The sequence below is a fragment of the Dipodomys merriami genome, unplaced genomic scaffold (genome assembly GCF_024711535.1).
Source record: "Dipodomys merriami isolate MVZ:Mamm:240054 unplaced genomic scaffold, mDipMer1.0.p SCAF_918, whole genome shotgun sequence".
Classification (NCBI taxonomy): domain Eukaryota; kingdom Metazoa; phylum Chordata; class Mammalia; order Rodentia; family Heteromyidae; genus Dipodomys; species Dipodomys merriami.
The window spans coordinates 143887-162001 of NW_027206533.1; the positions used below are offsets into that span (position 1 = coordinate 143887).

Genomic DNA, 18115 nt, shown 5'->3' on the forward strand with positions numbered 1-18115 from the left:
CTAAAAATGGATTAGTTTTCTTACATTGAAATACTAACGTTGAACAAACTAGAAAGTAAAATCGAATATTGTAGTTCAGTATCTAAAACATTGATGGTTTAAATTCAAGAGGTAGTTTGTAGATATGGCTAAAGACTTGTGTGGCAATTTGGGAAAAAATTTCCAGGATCTTTAATATTTTCAAAAAGAGTACTATTAAATCAAGTCCTGTGGTTCTTCTTCAGTCTCAGTTTTGACCTAGTGTGTACATAGTTGATGACCTGAAGCCAGAGACATTCTTATTCAGACCCCACGGTGTCTGCCCCACCCCTTGGAAGGCAACAGGACCTTCCTGATCACTGTCTCTGGTGTACCTGGTGTGGCTGTGATTGTGAGAGGGTTGCCATGTCTGCCTGTGGCCCCCGGTGCTGTCTCCTGACCCGTGTGAGACTGTAGCTGAAGGATATGTCAGCACACTGAGCAGAGGGCAATGTGGGCATATCAATTGCCACCCTGAACCAGAAAATGAATGCAGAGTGGCATTCTGAAGAGTGACAGAAGCCACCACTTTGTAGATAGAAGATGTAGGAATACAACCAATGGGTATGAGACTCTGTGGTTCTGCATATAAAGCAAGAATGTCCTCAGCAATTTCTTGTCCCACCTCTTAGTTCTGAAGTGTTCATACAAAGTATAGTGATAATATATAGCAACGTACATGTGGTTTCTACAGTAGATAATATTCCCTGTATTTTCGGATCATGACCAGCATAGTTCTCTATTCCTATCCAGAGTTATATGCTTCCCATATTGAAATAGACAACCAAACTTAGTGATAAATAAGTACATAGTATTTGAAAGTAGTATTTCTGTATTCTAAAATTCTGACATGCTGGTGATAACAGTCATTTCAGAATTTCTATTGAAAACTCATAGGGCTACTGAAGAGCTGCTCACTGGTTTAATTTTTTTGTTTGCTTTCAGCTGAAACGTTAACAAATGTACTGGACTTCAAAAGGGATGCTGGTCTGTGGCATGGTGTGTTAACAGTGAGTGCCGTTTGCTAATGACTGGTTTCAAAACAAGAGATGAGCTAAGTCCATGAAGTAATGGCATGAGGGCACATTGTTTTGTGGGTTTTTTTTCCTAAAGTGACTAGTCTTTGCCCCTGAGACAGTGTATTTCCCTCCCTCAGAGCGTCATGAACAAGATGCACGTGGTCAGCATCCCATATGCACTGATGAAGGTCAACCCCCTCTCCTGGATTCAGAAAGTGTGCTCCTATAAAGGTACCTGAAGTCGGCCCCCACTTACCTCACCCTTCTTCAAAGAAATCTTTGCTGATAACTGATGATTAAGAAAAAAATAAAGGCAACTTGCAGAAGTGCCCGTGTGGACTGAGGAGCTCTGGAGCCTTATGGAATCTGCTGGGCCTTTAAGCCAGCAAGCCCATGCAAGGCCTGGCAGCCATTTGCAAACCAATAATTGAGCTCTTTTCTGCAGGACCAAGACTCCTTATTTTGTTCTTCTGAAGTTTATTTACCACCACATCAGCATCAACCCTAGTATACATATTTGAGATATGTGCAATTTGAAGTTAGAGCTTTTGAAGCTGTCAGTAGCAAAGCTTTTGTTTCAACAATATAGTCTCTGACAGATGAAGTCTAATGAATGGGAGGGGTCACCTATAGGGTTTGGACCTAACTCCTCTCACCTCCCCAGTGGTTGGGATGCCTCCCAGGGCCAAACAGGAGGCCTCAGCTCTGCATCTGCTCAGCTTAGGCATTCTCTGTCTCTGCCAGTGGAACTCAACAGCCCTCAGTGCACTGACTCACGCTGAGCAGCCTGTGTGTCTGTGTTCTACCTGTGCTGGTGATAGTGTATGTCCTGCAAGTCAGCCTCTAAAATAGAACCAGGTGCAGCTCTCTGCGGGCATCCTGTTCCATGGAGGAAAATAGAGCCCGATGGAAGGGATAGCATTCACTAGACCCTGCATACTGCTCAGCACACAGCCAAATTGAAGGTTGAGTTTTCCATTTAATTCCCGGGTGTTTCTCACCTCATGAACTAGAGGCTTCCAGCATCTTGTAGGCCAGTTGCTATGCTGGTATGGGCAGTACAGGACATCTTTAAACCAGGGGAGTACCTTTAGAAGGGACAGATGGCATGAGGTAAAACAGTCTGATATGTAAAGAGGTAGACACAACTTCTGACTGAAAAAAAGGAAAAAAGACTGAAAAAAGGTCTCAGTGTATTATATCTACATAATCTCAAAGTGGATTTAGGGGTGTTTGGATAGGTTAGGTCACACGTGGGAGAGAGAGCTGCAGAGAGAGCGCCACCCTGGAGAACAGGTCTGCTCCCCTGCTCCTCTGCATGTGGCGACATGCATGCATATCTAGGAGTGTAAGGGTTGTGACACAAGGACATCTCCTTGCAGCTCAGACAGCCCTGGTGAAGTCCCGCGACATGCACTGGTCTCTTCTGGCACAGCGAGGTCAGAGGGGCGTCAGCCTCAGCTCTCTGCGCATGCTGATTGTGGCCGACGGTGCAAACCCATGTGAGTAGACCCTTGTGATCCAAGGCAGAATTGTGGCATTTCCTCCTGTGAACCTTGACTCACCGATGGACAAGGCCACCCGATGACACAGAATCTGCTGTATATGTTTGGCCAACCTGCGTTCTGTCAGTGGAGCCCCTTTAGCTGCTCCTCCTTTGTGTCTGAACTAACTGGGCTTGAATGTGAGTGTGAGCTTCCTGGACCCAGGAATATCCAGGGCCTGGTTCAGGTGCCAGCTAGGGCAGCATCCTTGTATACCACCATTTATCTCCTTTTGCTCTTGTGTTCCCCATCTCTCAGGAGAGCAGGTAAGGCATACAGTACCACCAGAGCCTCTCGTTCCCTTTGTCCACACCTGAACCCAGCAGGACCTTCCTCTGACCTGTAGTGCTGCTCTTCCCATACCCTCACCCTCCCTCCTGCTTGAGCACACGGCTACCCTAGCTCCTTGCCCATCCACCCCACTGTAAGCACACCAGTCAAAGCATGCCACTCCCCTCGAGTGCCTTCTCTGACAGCAAACTCTAGCTTGACACCTATGCCTGGCTCCTGCTCTGTCATGCTGCCAGGGGTACCACATGGCTCTCCTGGCATTAGCCTAAGCACGCAGCTCACCTGCTGTCCTGCATATTGCTCCAACAAATCCATGTACCCTTCTGGGGCAGAAGAGGTTTGTGATGAATCTCTTGGGGTTCTGGAGGCCACAGGGCTGTGCTCCATGGAGCCAAGTCACTGCTAGAACTTGCCAGCACTAATTGTGATGGGAGCTTCCCGAGATGAGGGGACATCAAGAAGAGGCAGAGCAGTCTGGAGGCAGGGTGCAGATTCCTCAACTCTGAGGCTATGGCCAGAAGCAGACTCTTCACTCCTCACACTGTGGCCCATCCAGTGCCCAGGCCCAGTGTTGTTGGGTGGGTACAGGTTTGGGTCACTGAAGTTCCTAACTGCTCGGCATCTCTTCACTGACCCAGAACCAAAACACAGGAAGGCTGTTCCTGCTGCCTGGGCTAGGAGAAGGCAGGGGAGAGAAGGGCTCAGCGGTAAACAGGCTAGAGAAAAGCCTCCTGTGGGAAGTTTCCCTTCTCTGATGGTTTGGAGATACATCGTATGTGCTTCATCCCTGCTGGCTAGGTGTGTGTTCCTGAGTTACAGCAGTGTTCTTTCGTACTCTGGGCTCGCTGGGGTCAGCTTATTCAGCTGCCCACCCAGTTGTCCCTCTGGATGCCTCTCATGCTCCACCCAATGCTTTGTCCAGGGTCAGTGTCCTCCTGTGATGCCTTCCTCAACGTTTTCCAGTCCAGAGGGCTGAGGCCAGAGGTCATCTGTCCCTGTGCCAGTTCCCCTGAAGCCTTGACTGTCGCCATCCGCAGGTACCTGATTGTCTTCTGCATCCTATACAGCTGAATTGCCTGAGCACCAAGTTTGTGATCCCTTTTCCTAAAGCAGAGCCTGCCCCATGGCAGCATTCAGGCTGCCTGCAACAGTGAGGTGGGTCAAACCACGGCCACGCATGCTCCCCCTCCCCTCACCCCTGCCTGATTGAGCTTGCACAGGAATTAGGTAATAGCTTCCTAGCTAGATTCTCGATTCTTGGGGAGTGCTGGAAGGTTATTTTATTAGGCATTTCTTTCTAGATTATCTTTCTCCACAGTAAATGTTATAACTGAGGAACTTTATCTGTGCAGGTCAGCCAGAGGGGCTCATTGTCTTGCCTAGAGGAGGGTCCAGCCTTCCGTGCTTGGCCGTAGCACTCACACAGCCATTTCTTTTGAGTCACCCGTGCAGTACATCAGGGAGCACAGGGGACTCAGCCCCAGTGTCTTTGTTCCTGGGCCTTGGGCTCCTTTTGCCTCCCTTGCATCCTCACGTGGCCCTGCAGGCCACATATGGGCATCTTGGGTCCCTCTCCCCTCTAGTCATCTCCAGTACATGCTCATTGGCCCCGTCTCTGAGCCTGTTCCAGGGGGTTTCGGGCCATGTGCTCACAACTGAGGGTCCGTCTAGAAGTTAACTTTTTACCTTCAACACAGCAACTACAAAGTCACCCCAGATGTGGTTTTTAAAGTTTTATAGTTACATATTCACAGGTGGTGTGGTCTTACAAATATGCAAGCATTAAGTAACCTAAATTTTAGTAACTTAGCATTAGAAGGGACCCTCACCCTTCCCAACTAAGTCATTCCTCACTCATTTGTTCTACCAGAGTTATCCTCAAACTTAGTGGCTTAATATAGCAGTGGGGCGGGGAGGGGGGTGGGGAGGGCATTTCCTTTCTGACTTTTATGTGGGCTAGGATTGGAAGGGCCATGTGATATTCAGGGAGATGGTGTCTGACAGACCCTGTGGGTCTGTACAAGCTCTGCCTGTGCTCAGCCTCGGGGCCGCTCCTTTAGAGTGAGCTGGTGTAGGCTTCCTCACAGAGTAGTGACTCAGTCAGCCATTCTGCTCGCCTTGGACTCCAGACCAGCATCTCAGGATACCCTGAATCTACTACTTTAATGGTCTGCCGTAAAAGTCACAGTGTCACTTTCCCTGCAGACATAGGCCTGCTTGCTGATGGGAGGTGTGTGGAAAGTACACCACTGTGGGGCACTGCTTTACAAAGCTGTCCAGAGAGCTGATAGGAGCGTGGAGCACATTCATCAAAGGGCAGCAGTTTGCAGACAGTGACCTGAGGGCTGGTGGAAAGAGTGTATGTCGAGGGTAAACAGTTGAGAGTCAGTGGTTTGCAGAGAGTGACCTGAGAGCTTTAGAACACACAGTCATCACAAGTTGACTGTGCAGAGCAAGTGCTTCAGTGTGGAGCGAAGACAGTCACTTGTCCATCTCCCCAGGCCATCAGCCCGATGCTGCTCTTGTCTTCTAGGCCACCAGATCTGGGAGGACCTCCTCCAAGGAAAGCTGTGCTTTCAATGAGTGGCCTGAGCTATGGTGTGATCAGAGTTGACTCGGAGGAAAAGCTGTCAGTCCTAACTGTCCAGGATGTTGGCCAGGTGATGCCCGGAGGTAAGGACCCACCTCAGCACACCTGCATGCCACGTTGTTCATCTACAGTAAGCTCGTAGTTGCTCCAGCTCTGTGGTCATAGTCTTGAACCAAACATGTACATAAAAGTTGGTTGCTCGTGCCTGTAATCCTAGCTACTCAGGAGGCTGAGATCTGAGAATCGCGGTTCAAAGCTAAGCCCAGGAGGGGAACTGTGAGACTCTTTTTTTGTTGTTGTTGGGGGGGGGGGTCGTGGGGCATGAACTCTGGGCCTGGGCACTGTCCCTCAGCTCTTCAGCTCAAGGCTAGCACTCTACCACTTGAGCCACAGCGCCACTTCCAGCTTTTTTCTTTTTGCTTATGTGGTGCTGAGGAATCGAACCCAGGGCCTCAGGCATGCAAGGCAAGTACTCTACCACTGAGCCACCTTCCTAGCCCACTGTGAGACTTTTATCTCCAGTAAACCATCAGAAAACCAGAAGTGGCTTTGTGGCTCAAGTGGTAGAGTGCTAGACTTGAGCTAAAGAGCTGAGGGACAGTGCCCCGGCCCAGAACTCAAGCCCCACGACCAACAAAAAAAAAAAAAAAAAGAAAAAAGTTTCCTCAAAAGCATTGTGTTTGTAAAATATGTCTTCCACATTTGTTTCTTCCTTCTGTATTCAGTTTAGAAATAAGCTGAGATTTGCAGGAAATGAAGGTGCCCCTCATACTGCCCTGAATTCACCCTGCTAGTAACCACCCCATAGCTGTTCCACTCTCCTCCTATGACAACACTTGGAGGGTTCATTGGCAGTTCTCTTTCCAGAGACTAATAGAGGCAGGGTGCCATCTTACCCAGTCACCCCAGTCCTAGTGATGTCCAGCTTTGTGCCACAGATATGGCTTCAGAGGCTTTGGGCTGCATATCTGCCCCATAGGCAGCCTTGCTAATGGGCCCTCTGCTACTCTTCTGCTATGGGAGGGACTCCAGAGGGAGGGCTATGGACATTGCTAGACAGCCAAATTGGCCCAGACTAGAGTTTGTATAGCAGGCTGATCCATGATGTGTGCATAGATTGGACTGCTTGATATGAGACTGGTATGAGTTTTAAATTGTGGCTTCTAGCTCTGCCTCTTTATACATATGAGTTACATTTTATCCTATAATTCTACCCCCAAAAGGAGTCATTGGTCTTGTAGAATGCTTGAATATGTGGATAAAATATTTTCAAAAAATAGCAGACGCTGGACATTGGTATCTTACACTGACGGAGGCTAAGATCTGAGGATCACAGTTCAAAGACTGAGCAGAAAAGTCCATTTAATTCTCATTTTCCAGTTAACTACCAAAAAGCTGGAAATGGAGCTGTGAGTAAAAGTGGTTGAGCACTAGCCTTGAGCACAAAAGCTCAGACTCTGAGTTTAAGCCCCAGGACTGGCACAAAAGAGCTGGGGTGGAGGAAGTGGGGGCGGGGGGCAGAGAGGAGACAGATAGACAAGGAAGGAAGAAAATAGTGGAGAGTCAGCTGTGTGGCTGTGATCCCAGCAGTCCCAGGAAGATTGGGAATTCAAGGCCAGCCTGGCCTACACATCAGGATTCTGTCTCTTCAAAACAAAACAAAGCAAAAACCCCACAAAAGCAGCATGTTAGAGAATATTTATCTTTATGACAAAGTACAAGTTACTTGTAAATTGTCACAGGTAATTATTTTGAATAAGTACAAGGGTACTCATATTGTGCTCACTTTATTAGTGTAATATGGATTACAGAGAACACACACGCACTTGCCCCTAATTGCTTGCTCTTTTTTCTGGGCTCCTCCACAGCTCCTGGTTGTGCCCTGCTTGCCTGAACATGACTGACCTGGTTATTAGCATAATAATCTTCTACAGCATTCACGTTTACCACAGTGTGAAGTGGATCTGTGCAGTGTGTGCCTTTCTGTGATGTTGGATCTCTCTCTGTGCATACCTAGAGTATTGCTGTGGAGCTAGTGCTGGCGAGGGTAAAGCATTCCCATTGAGTGCCTCCACCTTCTCCATGCTCACGGGAGAGGAAATAATCTGTTGTCCAGGGTTCATTACATGGATGTGGTATACTTCTTAATCTCCTCACATTGCTGTATTTTCATTTATTTTTTGTGCTGGTCCTGGGGCTTGAACTCAGAGCCTGGGTGCTGTCCCCTAGCTCAAGGCAACACTCTACCACTTGAACCACAGGTCCACTTTGGCTTTTTGGTGATTAATTGGAGATAAGAGTCTCACAGACTTTACCGCTCAGGCTGGCTTTGAAATGTGATCCTCAGATCTCAGCCTCATGAGTAGGTAGGATTACAGGACTGAGCCATGGGTGCCTAGCACATTGCTTTATTTTTAATTTTTTTTTTGTGGTCCTAGGGATGGAACCCAGGGCCTTATGTATGGTAGGCAATCAGTTTGCCCAAATTATAACCAGCCCTAAAATTACTTTAACTAATGTAGAAAAACAGACTAGTTGAACTATGTATTATCTATGTCATAATTCTCCTAAGAACTTGCTGTGTGTCATTCTGGTAAAAAAAAAAAAAAAAGAACTTGCTGTGTGTGTAATGTCTTGATTCTATAATTTCAAATATAGAAGTAAATAAATCTTTGTGAATGATCCAGTGAAATACATTTATGATTTTGCATTTGTCTTCTGCTTAGCTAGTGCATGTGTTGTGAAGGTTGAAGGCACTCCTTACCTTTGTAAAACTGACGAAGTTGGGGAGATCTGTGTCAATTCCAGTGCAACTGGGACAGCATACTACGGATTGCTTGGAATCACAAAGAATGTGTTTGAGGTTTGTCCCTCTTCCTGATCTTCATGTTGAAATTTAGTCCCATGCATGTTGAGTAGCACAGAGCACTGCGGGGACTTTTCTACCCAGAAGGAAGAAGGGCGGGGACATCACTACCTAAGTTGGAGTCAATTGTCCTAAATTTGGCCAGCAAGAAGGCATGATGGCTGTGTCCATGTCGTGATAGTTGTTAGCCTGCTGACACCAGATCATATCAAGGCATAAAGAACCTGAGTAGGTCCTGCTCAGGTGGCATATCCACCCAGTAATAGTGCAGTCCAGCCAAGAAAACAGGCTGTGGAGAGCCAGGGTCCCTGGGAACCTCCTCTTCTCCACAGAACACCACAGGAGTCAACTTGGACTACATGTTCCCCTCCACAGAACACCACAGGGGCCAACTTGGACCCCATGCAGCATGGGTGGAGCTGAGCTCCCCTGCCTGCCTACTGTGTGTTTCTGATGTCCCTCTCCTTGCTCTGGCAGACTATTCCGGTGACTGTAGGAGGAGCCCCTGTCTCTGACAGGCCTTTCACCAGGACAGGCCTGCTGGGCTTCATTGGGCCGGTAAGTATGTCCTCCCATGCCAGCACCCCAGCTGGGGAATGTGGGCTGGTGGTAAGGAATGCTTGGCACTAGACTGAGTATCAGATGGAACCCTGCTCCTGTGTCAGCCCCTGGTTTCCCTGTCAACCATGTCAGTCATGCTAACCGCCCCTGCAATTGCTACCCGTGAGAAAAAGCCACAGATCTGGGGGGGTGAGGGTTTAAAAATTTTTTACGCCCGTCCTGGGCCCTGGGCACTGTCCCTGAGCTTTATTTATTTATTTTGTTTCAGGTTACAGCTTGAGCCACACCTCCACTTCTGGCTTTTTTTTTGGTGATTAATTGTCGATAAGAACTCACAAACGTTCCTGCCTGAGCTGGCTTGGAACCCCAATCCTCAGATCTCAGCCTCCCAAGTAGCTAGGATTACAGGTGTGAGCCACTGGCGCCTAGCTTGATGCTATGCTTTTTATACAAAAACAATAGTGTGGCAGGCATGTGAGTATTCGTTGATACTGATGGATACTATTTCAGATGTCCAAAATGTTTTAAGTACCTTTTTTTTTTTCTTTTGCCAGTCCTAGGGCATGAACTTAGGGTCTGGGCATTGTCCCTGAGCTTCTTTTGCTTGAGGCTAGTGTTCTCTCATAGAACCATAGCTCTACCTCTAGCTTTTTGGAGTTGTTGAATAGAGATTAAGGGTCCTACGGATTTTCCTGCCTGGGCTAGCTTCAAACCTTCATTCTCAGATCTCAGCACAATACTTCTTAGCTTCCAAGCCCTGTGATTCTCCTCCTGTCCAGGGGCCTTGTGGCAGGGAGCATTTCTAGTGCTGGACGGTATCTGGAGACCAAGTTGTTGCTGGCTTGTTTGACCTTTCTCGTTAGTCCTGACCACACCTTTTCTTCAGGATAACCTGGTCTTCGTTGTGGGCAAGCTGGATGGGCTGATGGTTGTGGGAGTCCGCAGACACAATGCAGATGACATCGTGGCCACCGCCCTGGCTGTGGAGCCCATGAAGTTTGTCTACAGAGGCAGGTGATGTGCTGCGGATCTCCGCACCACGGGCTTCAGACTCCTCGTTAAAATTTGTGAAGTCTGTGCAGTGAAAGGAAAGTCCAATACAATCTTGTAAACACTACAAATTTCTGTACATCAAAAGCACCTCACAAAAATATGTGAGCAGTGGTAGCAGAGTTAACATCCTCACTGTCTTGAGTCCACTCAATTCCTTGAGAACAAGGTCCAGGTTTGTAAGTGGGCAAAGAACAAGAAGACAACCAGCTGCAGAGAAAGGAGCAAGTATACAGCAGGTGTCCAGCTTCCTTACGATCTTAGAAATGCCAGTTAAAACAACAGTACTGGGTTTTTCTAAGAAACCCACAGTAAGGTTTAAGGGAGACACACAATAGTAACCTTTATTGCTCCTGAGACAAAAACCTACCCAGCTTCTCTTTATTTGTGAAGGATCTTAGAGATTCTCATTTTCATTGAGCAAACAGTTGACTTCTGGGGTTGTGGCACAGTACACAGAGGTACTGGGCGGTGGCGGGGTGGGGGGGGTTGTCCTGCTCTTTTTCTTGCTCCTCTCACTTCAGGAGGAAGTCCTGATTGGCCTATTCAGCCAGTTGTGTTTCTTTACATTTATTCTTATTAGGTGATGCTTTTTGTTACTCAAACCAGGGTATCTGTGAGCCAGGCTAGGCCCTCCCTATCGTTGACTGTATTTGAAGAAATCTCTAGGGAATCCTGCCAAGACTTGCCCTTCACAGCAGAAACTGGGACACTGTAGATGAAAGTGTCCCTAGGTCAGATAACCCACACATGCTTCTGTGGTAAGCCAGGGAGGCTGGCCCCAGCCATAACCTCCTGTACCCCAGGAGGCAGGGCCAGCCCAGCTACTCACTTGATGGAATATGGGGTGACTACATTTGTAAACAGGGGTCTACTGTCCCCATCAGGGAAGCGCTGAAGAATACTAGAACCTTGAAATGAAACCATAGTCAATGGCATTTGTAGGATGTTAGGGAGAGATTAGCAACTTGAGATGATACCAAGAAATTTGAGCAGAGTAACTGTTCAAACAGAACATAGTTGATGGAATAAATAAAATGAATGCAGAGAATTAACTGATAACGTGAAAATTCAGATTAAGAAATGATGCCACACCAGGCACCAGTGGCTCACATCTATAATCCTAGCCACTAGAATACAGTAGCAGTAATTGTGCTACCTCTATTCCTACCTGCTATCATACACTAGCTGTAATACAGCTGTCCTAAATTCTGTGTAAGATCTGAGGATTAAAGTTCGAAGCCAGCCTGGGCAGAAAATCCTCTAGACTCTACCTCTAATTAGCCAGCAAATAAAAGTGGACTGGAGGTGTAGCTTAAGTGGTAGTGAGCCGTGAGTGAAAAAGCCAATGAGAACGTACGGAACTGACTTCAAGCCCTAGTACTGGCACATATGTTTAAAAAATGCCAGAAGTAAAAAAAAAAAAAGAGAAGAAAAAGAATTATGAAGAAGCCGGGCACTGGTGGCTCACATCTGTAATCCTAGCTACTCAGGAGGCTGAGGTCTGAGGATTGCGGTTCAAAGCCAGCCTGAGCAGGAAAGCCCGTGAGACTCTCATCTCCAATTAACCACCAGAAAACTGGAAGTGGCCCTGTGGCTCAAGTGGTAGAATGCTCACCTTGAGCTGAAGAATGCAGAGACAGTGCTCAGGCCCAGAGTTCAAGACCCATGACTGACAGATTATGAAGAGAGGGATAGGAGAGAAGAAGGGTATCTAGATGGAAGCTCAGAGGAAGTAGAAGGCAGTCTGAGGGCAGTAGGAGGTTAGGGCTCCTGGGCTAGGGAACCAGGTGCACAGAGGCCCTGGCACAGCTGTGAAGAGCATGACAGGCTTCCCATAATGGATGTCTGAGTAGACATCTTCCCCTTAAGAGGATGATAGGGAAGTAATAGTTAAAGAGTTTATGTCCATCTAAATTATCACTTAATTATGGAATTCTAATAAAAATATTCTCAGGCATATGAATTTCAGAAGTTTTGTCTCAGTAAGATTTATGTTGAGCTGGACGCCAGTGGCTCACGCCTGTAATCCTAGCTACTCAGGAGGCTGAGATCTGAGGATCGTGGTTCAAAGCCAGTCCAGGCAGGAAACTCCATGAGACTCTTACCAGAATGACCAGAAAACCGGAAGTGTCGCTGTGGCTCAATCGGTAGAGCGCTCGCCTTGAGCTGAAGAGCGCAGGGACAGCGCCCAAGCCCAGAGTTCATGCCCCACGACCGACACACACACACACACACACACACACACATACACACACACACACACACACAGAGATTTATGTTGAAAACACTTTTGGACAAATTTAGGAAGTGCTATAGAGTAATGACAGGAGGAAATGAACTAGAAGTAATCAGTTGGATATAACATCCAATGAGTGGTGTGTGTGCCTACATGTGTGCGTGTACACATGTGTGCGTCTGCACACATGTGCATACCCACTGATGGCAGGAGAATGACCCAGTTAGAATGACAGATGTAATAGTCTGAGAGTTTGAGGGGTTTCTTGTTTTCCGAAAGAAAAGATAGAAATATCAACTCAGTCCAAAAGAAGAAAAAGACAGCACGAAAAGGCTTGATGAATAATGTAAAAGTAAGATAGTATAAGCAAGCCCAAATATATCAGTCACAATAAGCATGAGTAGGTTAACTCATTAGTGAAAGATTTAATCTGTTGTGCTGAAAAATACAATTGAACTTTCAAAGAAAACCTGTGCACAGTGAAGTACATTGAATACATTAAGAATAAAAGAAATTTCTTAAAAAATGTGTGCTTAGAGTCAGGCACCATTGACTTATACCTGTAATGCTAGCTACTTGGGAGGCTGAGATCAGGAGACTTGTAGTTTAAGGTCAGCATGGGTAGAAAAGTTTGCCAGACTCCTCAGCCAGTATCTGGGAATGATTTCTGTCATTCTTGCTGCTAGCTTTAAAAAAGTGTGGGGAATAGAGAGATAGCACAAGTTTATGGGAGGGAAAGAATCTGCAGAGGGAAGCATTCATCAAAACTAGAGACTTGCGCCTTGATTACAGGTTAGGGTTTTGGTTGTGGATCTAAAGAATAGTAGAGTTGACTGAACTGGGTTGGTAGGAAAGTAACTTAATAGATAATGTGTGAAAGGAGTTACAGTTGGAGGTAGGGAGGAAGCTAGATTGAGATACCTGTTCAAAGCCCTAATTTGTTTATGGAGTTATTAAATTTGTGTGTGTGTGTGTGTGTGTGTGTGTGTGTGTGTGTGTGTGTGTGAACTCAGGGCCTGGCACTGTGTGTGTGTGTGTGTGTGTGTGTGTACACTCAGGGCCTGGCACTGTTCCTGATCAGAGGTGTGTGTGTGTGTGTGTGAACTCAGGGCCTGGCACTGTGTGTGTGTGTGTGTGTGTGTGTGTGTGTGTGTGTACACTCAGGGCCTGGCACTGTTCCTGATCAGGTGTGTGTGTGTGTGTGTGTGTGTGTGTGTGCACTGTTCCTGATCAGAGGTGTGTGTGTGTGTGTGTGTGTGTGTGTGTGTGTGTGTGTGTGTGTGTGTGTGTGTGTGTGTGTGTGTGTGTGTGTGTGTGTGTGTGTGTGTGTGTGTGTTGAACTCAGGGCCTGGCACTGTTCCTGAGCTTTTATGCTCAAGGCTAGCGCTCTACCACTTTGAGGCACAGTTCTGCTTCTGGCTTTTTGCTTTGTTTTTAGCTCTTTTTATATTTTTAGTTTTTATTGTTATTATAAAGGTGATGTACAGAGGGATTGCAGTTACAAAAGTCAGGTAAAGAGTACATTTCTTTTTCCCCTTGCATCCCACCCGCAAGTTGCATAGTTCATTTTCAACATAGTATACAGTGAGTCCCACTGCTGCATGTGTTCCACCTTTGTCTCTCCATTTTTGTGTCCCTGCCCCTGCCCTCCCAAATGTTTCTGGTTTTTTGTTAGTTAATTGGAGATAAGAGTCTCTCAGATTTTCCTGCCTGGGCTGGCTTCAAACTGAAATCCTCCGATCTCAGCCTCCTGAGCAGCTAGGATTACAGGCGTGAGCCATGGGTATCCAGCTCAGAGATATCAATTTTTGATCTGGTGCCGACCATGTGAGTGCAGCTGGCTAAGAAGAAATGACAAGGCAGAAATGTTCGTAGATTAAGCCACTTGTCTGGTAGTCTCAAGATAAGAGTACCTGACTCTGAATTTAACACTAGCTGTATCAAAGGCTGAGATAATGGATCAGGATTCTACCCTAGCCTGGGTAGAAAAGTCCACAAGATTCCATCTCAGCAGAAGTTGAGCATAGTGGCATGTCCCTGTCATCCCAGCTATTGTGGGAAATACGAATATCAAATAGTGACAAATAGAAATACCAAGGTACATGAGCAAGAAGCAAGATTGTATCTCAAAAACCAGTGGGAAAGGGGACTAAAGGTGTGACCCAGTGGTAGAACACCTGCCTCGAAGCCTAAGGCCTTGAATTTGAACCCCAGGATTGAAAACAAAAAGCCATGCATAGCACTGAACTTCTCTTATTTTGTGAATGAAAACTTATTTCAGCTCTATTCAAGGAGACTAGAATCTGAGTCACTTTATGAACTTGAAGCAAGCAGTCCCTTGACTGAACTTGAGGCACTGGTGTAGCCTACATTTTCTGAGGAAGAGTTTCTGTGTTCTGCCGCTCCCCTAGGATTGCTGTGTTCTCTGTGACTGTGCTGCGTGATGACCGGGTTGTCTTGGTGGCTGAGCAGCGGCCAGAGGCCTCCGAGGAGGACAGCTTCCAGTGGATGAGCCGAGTGCTCCAGGTGGGTGCTCCCAGCCAGGCACATCTCACAGCCTCTGGAGGGTATTGAGTAGCGACAGGGCTGTGCCATAGAGCCTTTCCTTCACCGTGTGATTCCCCAACTCTTAATAGGTTTTATGGAGCATTTCAAATATGTCAGGTATAAAGAGAATAGTGTCTTAGCTCCTGGGTTCCTATAATCCTGCTTCCTGTTGCATCTGTACCACCAGAAACACCATCAACATACCTTAAAAATTAGCAGTAAATTTTGTGTGTGTATGGATATAGGGGTTTTAACTCAGGACCTCATACTCACTTGGCTGGCTTGCTTGGCTGGTGCTCTACCATTTATGCCATTCTTCCTGCCTTGCTTTTTGCTGATTCTTTTGGAGATGGAGTTTGATGGACTTTTCTGCCCTGTTGGCCTTGAACTGCAGTCCTCTGGATCTCAGTCCCCCAAAGGAGCACTAAGTATGAGCCATCTGTGCTGGCCCAGTAATACTTGATACAATTAAACATCTAATCAGTGTTTAAACTTCTCAGTCATCTAATGGTTATCTAGTTTCTTAGACTCAGAATCGAAACAAGATCACAAATTACAGCTGATAAGACCAAATCTTTAAGGCATTTTTAGAAAAGGTTCATCATTTTCCTTGCCCTTCACTTCAGGAGAAAACAAGTTTTCTGGTAGCATTCTCTGGCCTGACTTGTTATGACTTCACAGTTGTGTGTCACTGAATGTGTCCTCTGTCCCCTGTGATTACTGTCAACTGGTGGCTGTATCTGGAGGTGTCATTAAAGTTATGGCCGTTCTCCTGGTGAAACTCCCCCCGGAAGGTGACTTGTGGAACTCTGGTCCACCTTGGCTTGGCACTCCCATATCCTGTGCTGTGATATGTTGTCTGTGCTGTATGAGATTTTTTTTTTTTTTGGTGCCAGCCCTAGGGCTTGAACTCAGAGTCTGGGCACTATCTCTGAGCTCTTTTGCTCAAGGGTAGTACTGTATCACTTGAGCCACAGCTCCACTTCTTGCCCTGTTTGGTGATTAATTGGTGATGAGTGTCACAAACTTTTCTGTCTAGGCTGGCTTCAAGCAGTGACCCTAGATCTTAGCCTTCTGAATAGCTAGGATTATAGGTGTGAACTACCAGTGCCTAGTTAGCCTTTGATCCAGTTGTCCCCTCTTCTTCATCAGCTGCAGCAGCTAGCTGAGTACCTGAGGCTGGTTGTACAGGAAACTTAAGTGAGAGTAACAAATCATTTAGGAATGACTCTTGAGTCACTTTGGTTTGTTTCATCACGAATTAATGGACTAAAACATTTGGCTCTGTTTTTGTGTGTTTTAGCTGTGGGTTTTATCTTTCAGAGGGCAGTGGAAACCCCTTGACATCTCCTGGTGTCTCCAAGGTTGTAGAAGAAGCAGGAAGCTCAGAGGCACAGGACACCTGTCCTGTGCAACAAGGGGTCCAATGTCAGAGGCTACTCGGTGTTACTGGCTTGATGCACTGGATATTCTTGATGTTACTGTCTTGGTCTCTGTCCCTGGGCCCATCTGAGAGGGAAGAGTAGAAATGCTGTTGAAGTCCTGTTAGACAGCACCTTTGGAGCTGTGTCACCAGCCAGTTCTGATTCGATCCATTCGCCAGCTTCATTTTACTTTCAGTTATGAGGGACTGCTTTTAAAAATTTGACATTCCATCCTAAGCATGGTCCCAGATTTAGATCCAAAAGCAAGACTGTTCAGACATTTCTGTTCTTGCTGGCTCACCCTTTCCCGACAGATGCACTGCAGTTACAGACTTGTGTGTGTCCCTCTATTCTTGGGTGACTCCTTATGTGAGTGCCCATTGCCTATGTACGTAGCAAGTGGTCTCCTCTTGTCTCTCTCTATGTGTGAAAGCTTGTGTATGTGTGCATGGGTCTCCCTGTTCTGAGTAACACCATCTGTATGTGCATGCACTGTGTGTGTCTCTCCTTGCCTGTGTGTGCATACTCTGTGTGTGTGTGTGTGTGTGCATGTCTTTTTGTTTGTAGTTAACATAGTGTGTATACGTGCGACTCCCCTTTCTTGGTTGAGTGTCAGAAATATTCACACTTTCTACTCCCTCTCACTTATCCACACATCCCATAGATTCTCTGCTCCTGGACCTCTCTGTCCCACGTGGTGTCTGCTTCCAGCTTCTCCAGACCCTGGGCTGGTAGCATGTGCTCATCAGGGTCCTTGCCTTCTAGGCCATCGACAGCATCCATCAGGTAGGGGTGTACTGCCTGGCCTTGGTTCCTGCCAACACCTTGCCCAAGGCTCCTCTTGGAGGGATTCACATTTCTGAAACCAAACAGCGCTTTCTGGAAGGGACACTGCACCCATGTAATGTGCTGATGTGCCCTCACACCTGTGTCACCAACCTCCCCAAACCACGTCAGAAACAGCCAGGTTAGTTGTACCTAACAGTATGACTCTCTAGTCTTAAAATTGGCAGTAGTCACACCATGGTTAGAACCTCGAGTGGTACCCGTTAGGGACAATTGTATTGGTAAATCTGAGGTAGTATTTAGCTGTGGGCAGCTGGGAGATGGCTCCTGGAGGGTCGAATGCACACCCATGAGCAGGCTTGGGCTATGGGAAGGAAGGGGCCCTGCTGGGACCACTGTGCAGTGAGTGTCAGCCCTGTGACCGGCCACAGGTTTGATGGCACCTTGGAAGTTTCTCAGTGGTCTGTTTCCCACCCTGATATTACCCATTTGAAAACTAGTTTTAAAAACAGCTTTAACTGTATGTATAGTGTGTCATTGCTTTGGTTACATCAATTTTTAGCACAAGCCTATTTTTCTTTTGTTAATTATTAGTCACATAACCCTTGTTATTATTATTATTGCTATTATTAGTGTGTGTGTGTTTGTGTGTGTGTGCGTGCGCATGCGCGCGTGTGCGTGGTGGTCCTGGTGTTTGAACTCAGGGCCTGGCCACTATCCCTGAGATGTTTTTGCTCAATGCTAGTGCTCTACCACTTGAGCCATAGCTCTATGTTCAGCTTTTTGGTAGTTTATTAGAGATAAGAGTATTGCAGACTTTTGCATTCAAGCTGGCTTCAAACCTCAATCCTCAGTTCTCAACCTCCTGAATAGCTGGGATTACAGGCATCAGCCACTGGTGTCCTGCTGGACACATTATTTTATTACTAAATAAAATAAATTTCATCAATATTTAATTTTCTGATTTATGCATACAATAAACTAAAAATATGTGAAGAATTTGGTTGAGGTCCCAAGGGTTTGGGGTTTGGTCCCAAGGGTTGAGGTCCCACATTTCTCCACATGACATTTATATTAGAAAAGAGAGTTTCTTTGTCACTCAGCATAAACATGTGGTTGGTTTTCTGAATAATTTTATGAAAAGAGTTCAATGTCTAATGCAAGCACGTTTTAAGTCACA

The 18115-nt window shown here is 46.5% G+C and overlaps 1 protein-coding gene across 2 annotated transcripts in view; it reads left to right on the top strand.

The window, feature by feature from the left end:
- Positions 1-18115, top strand: part of LOC138821431 (disco-interacting protein 2 homolog A) — a 95740-nt gene that overhangs the window by 59369 nt on the left and 18256 nt on the right. For both annotated transcript variants that reach the window (XM_070013640.1, XM_070013638.1), the window contains exons 14-23: positions 964-1028; positions 1175-1268; positions 2420-2539; positions 3795-3909; positions 5406-5545; positions 8189-8325; positions 8806-8886; positions 9776-9903; positions 14590-14704; positions 16915-17116. In XM_070013640.1, coding sequence (XP_069869741.1) covers positions 964-1028; positions 1175-1268; positions 2420-2539; positions 3795-3909; positions 5406-5545; positions 8189-8325; positions 8806-8886; positions 9776-9903; positions 14590-14704; positions 16915-17116 — 1197 coding nt within the window. The remainder of the gene's footprint in view (positions 1-963; positions 1029-1174; positions 1269-2419; positions 2540-3794; positions 3910-5405; positions 5546-8188; positions 8326-8805; positions 8887-9775; positions 9904-14589; positions 14705-16914; positions 17117-18115) is intronic.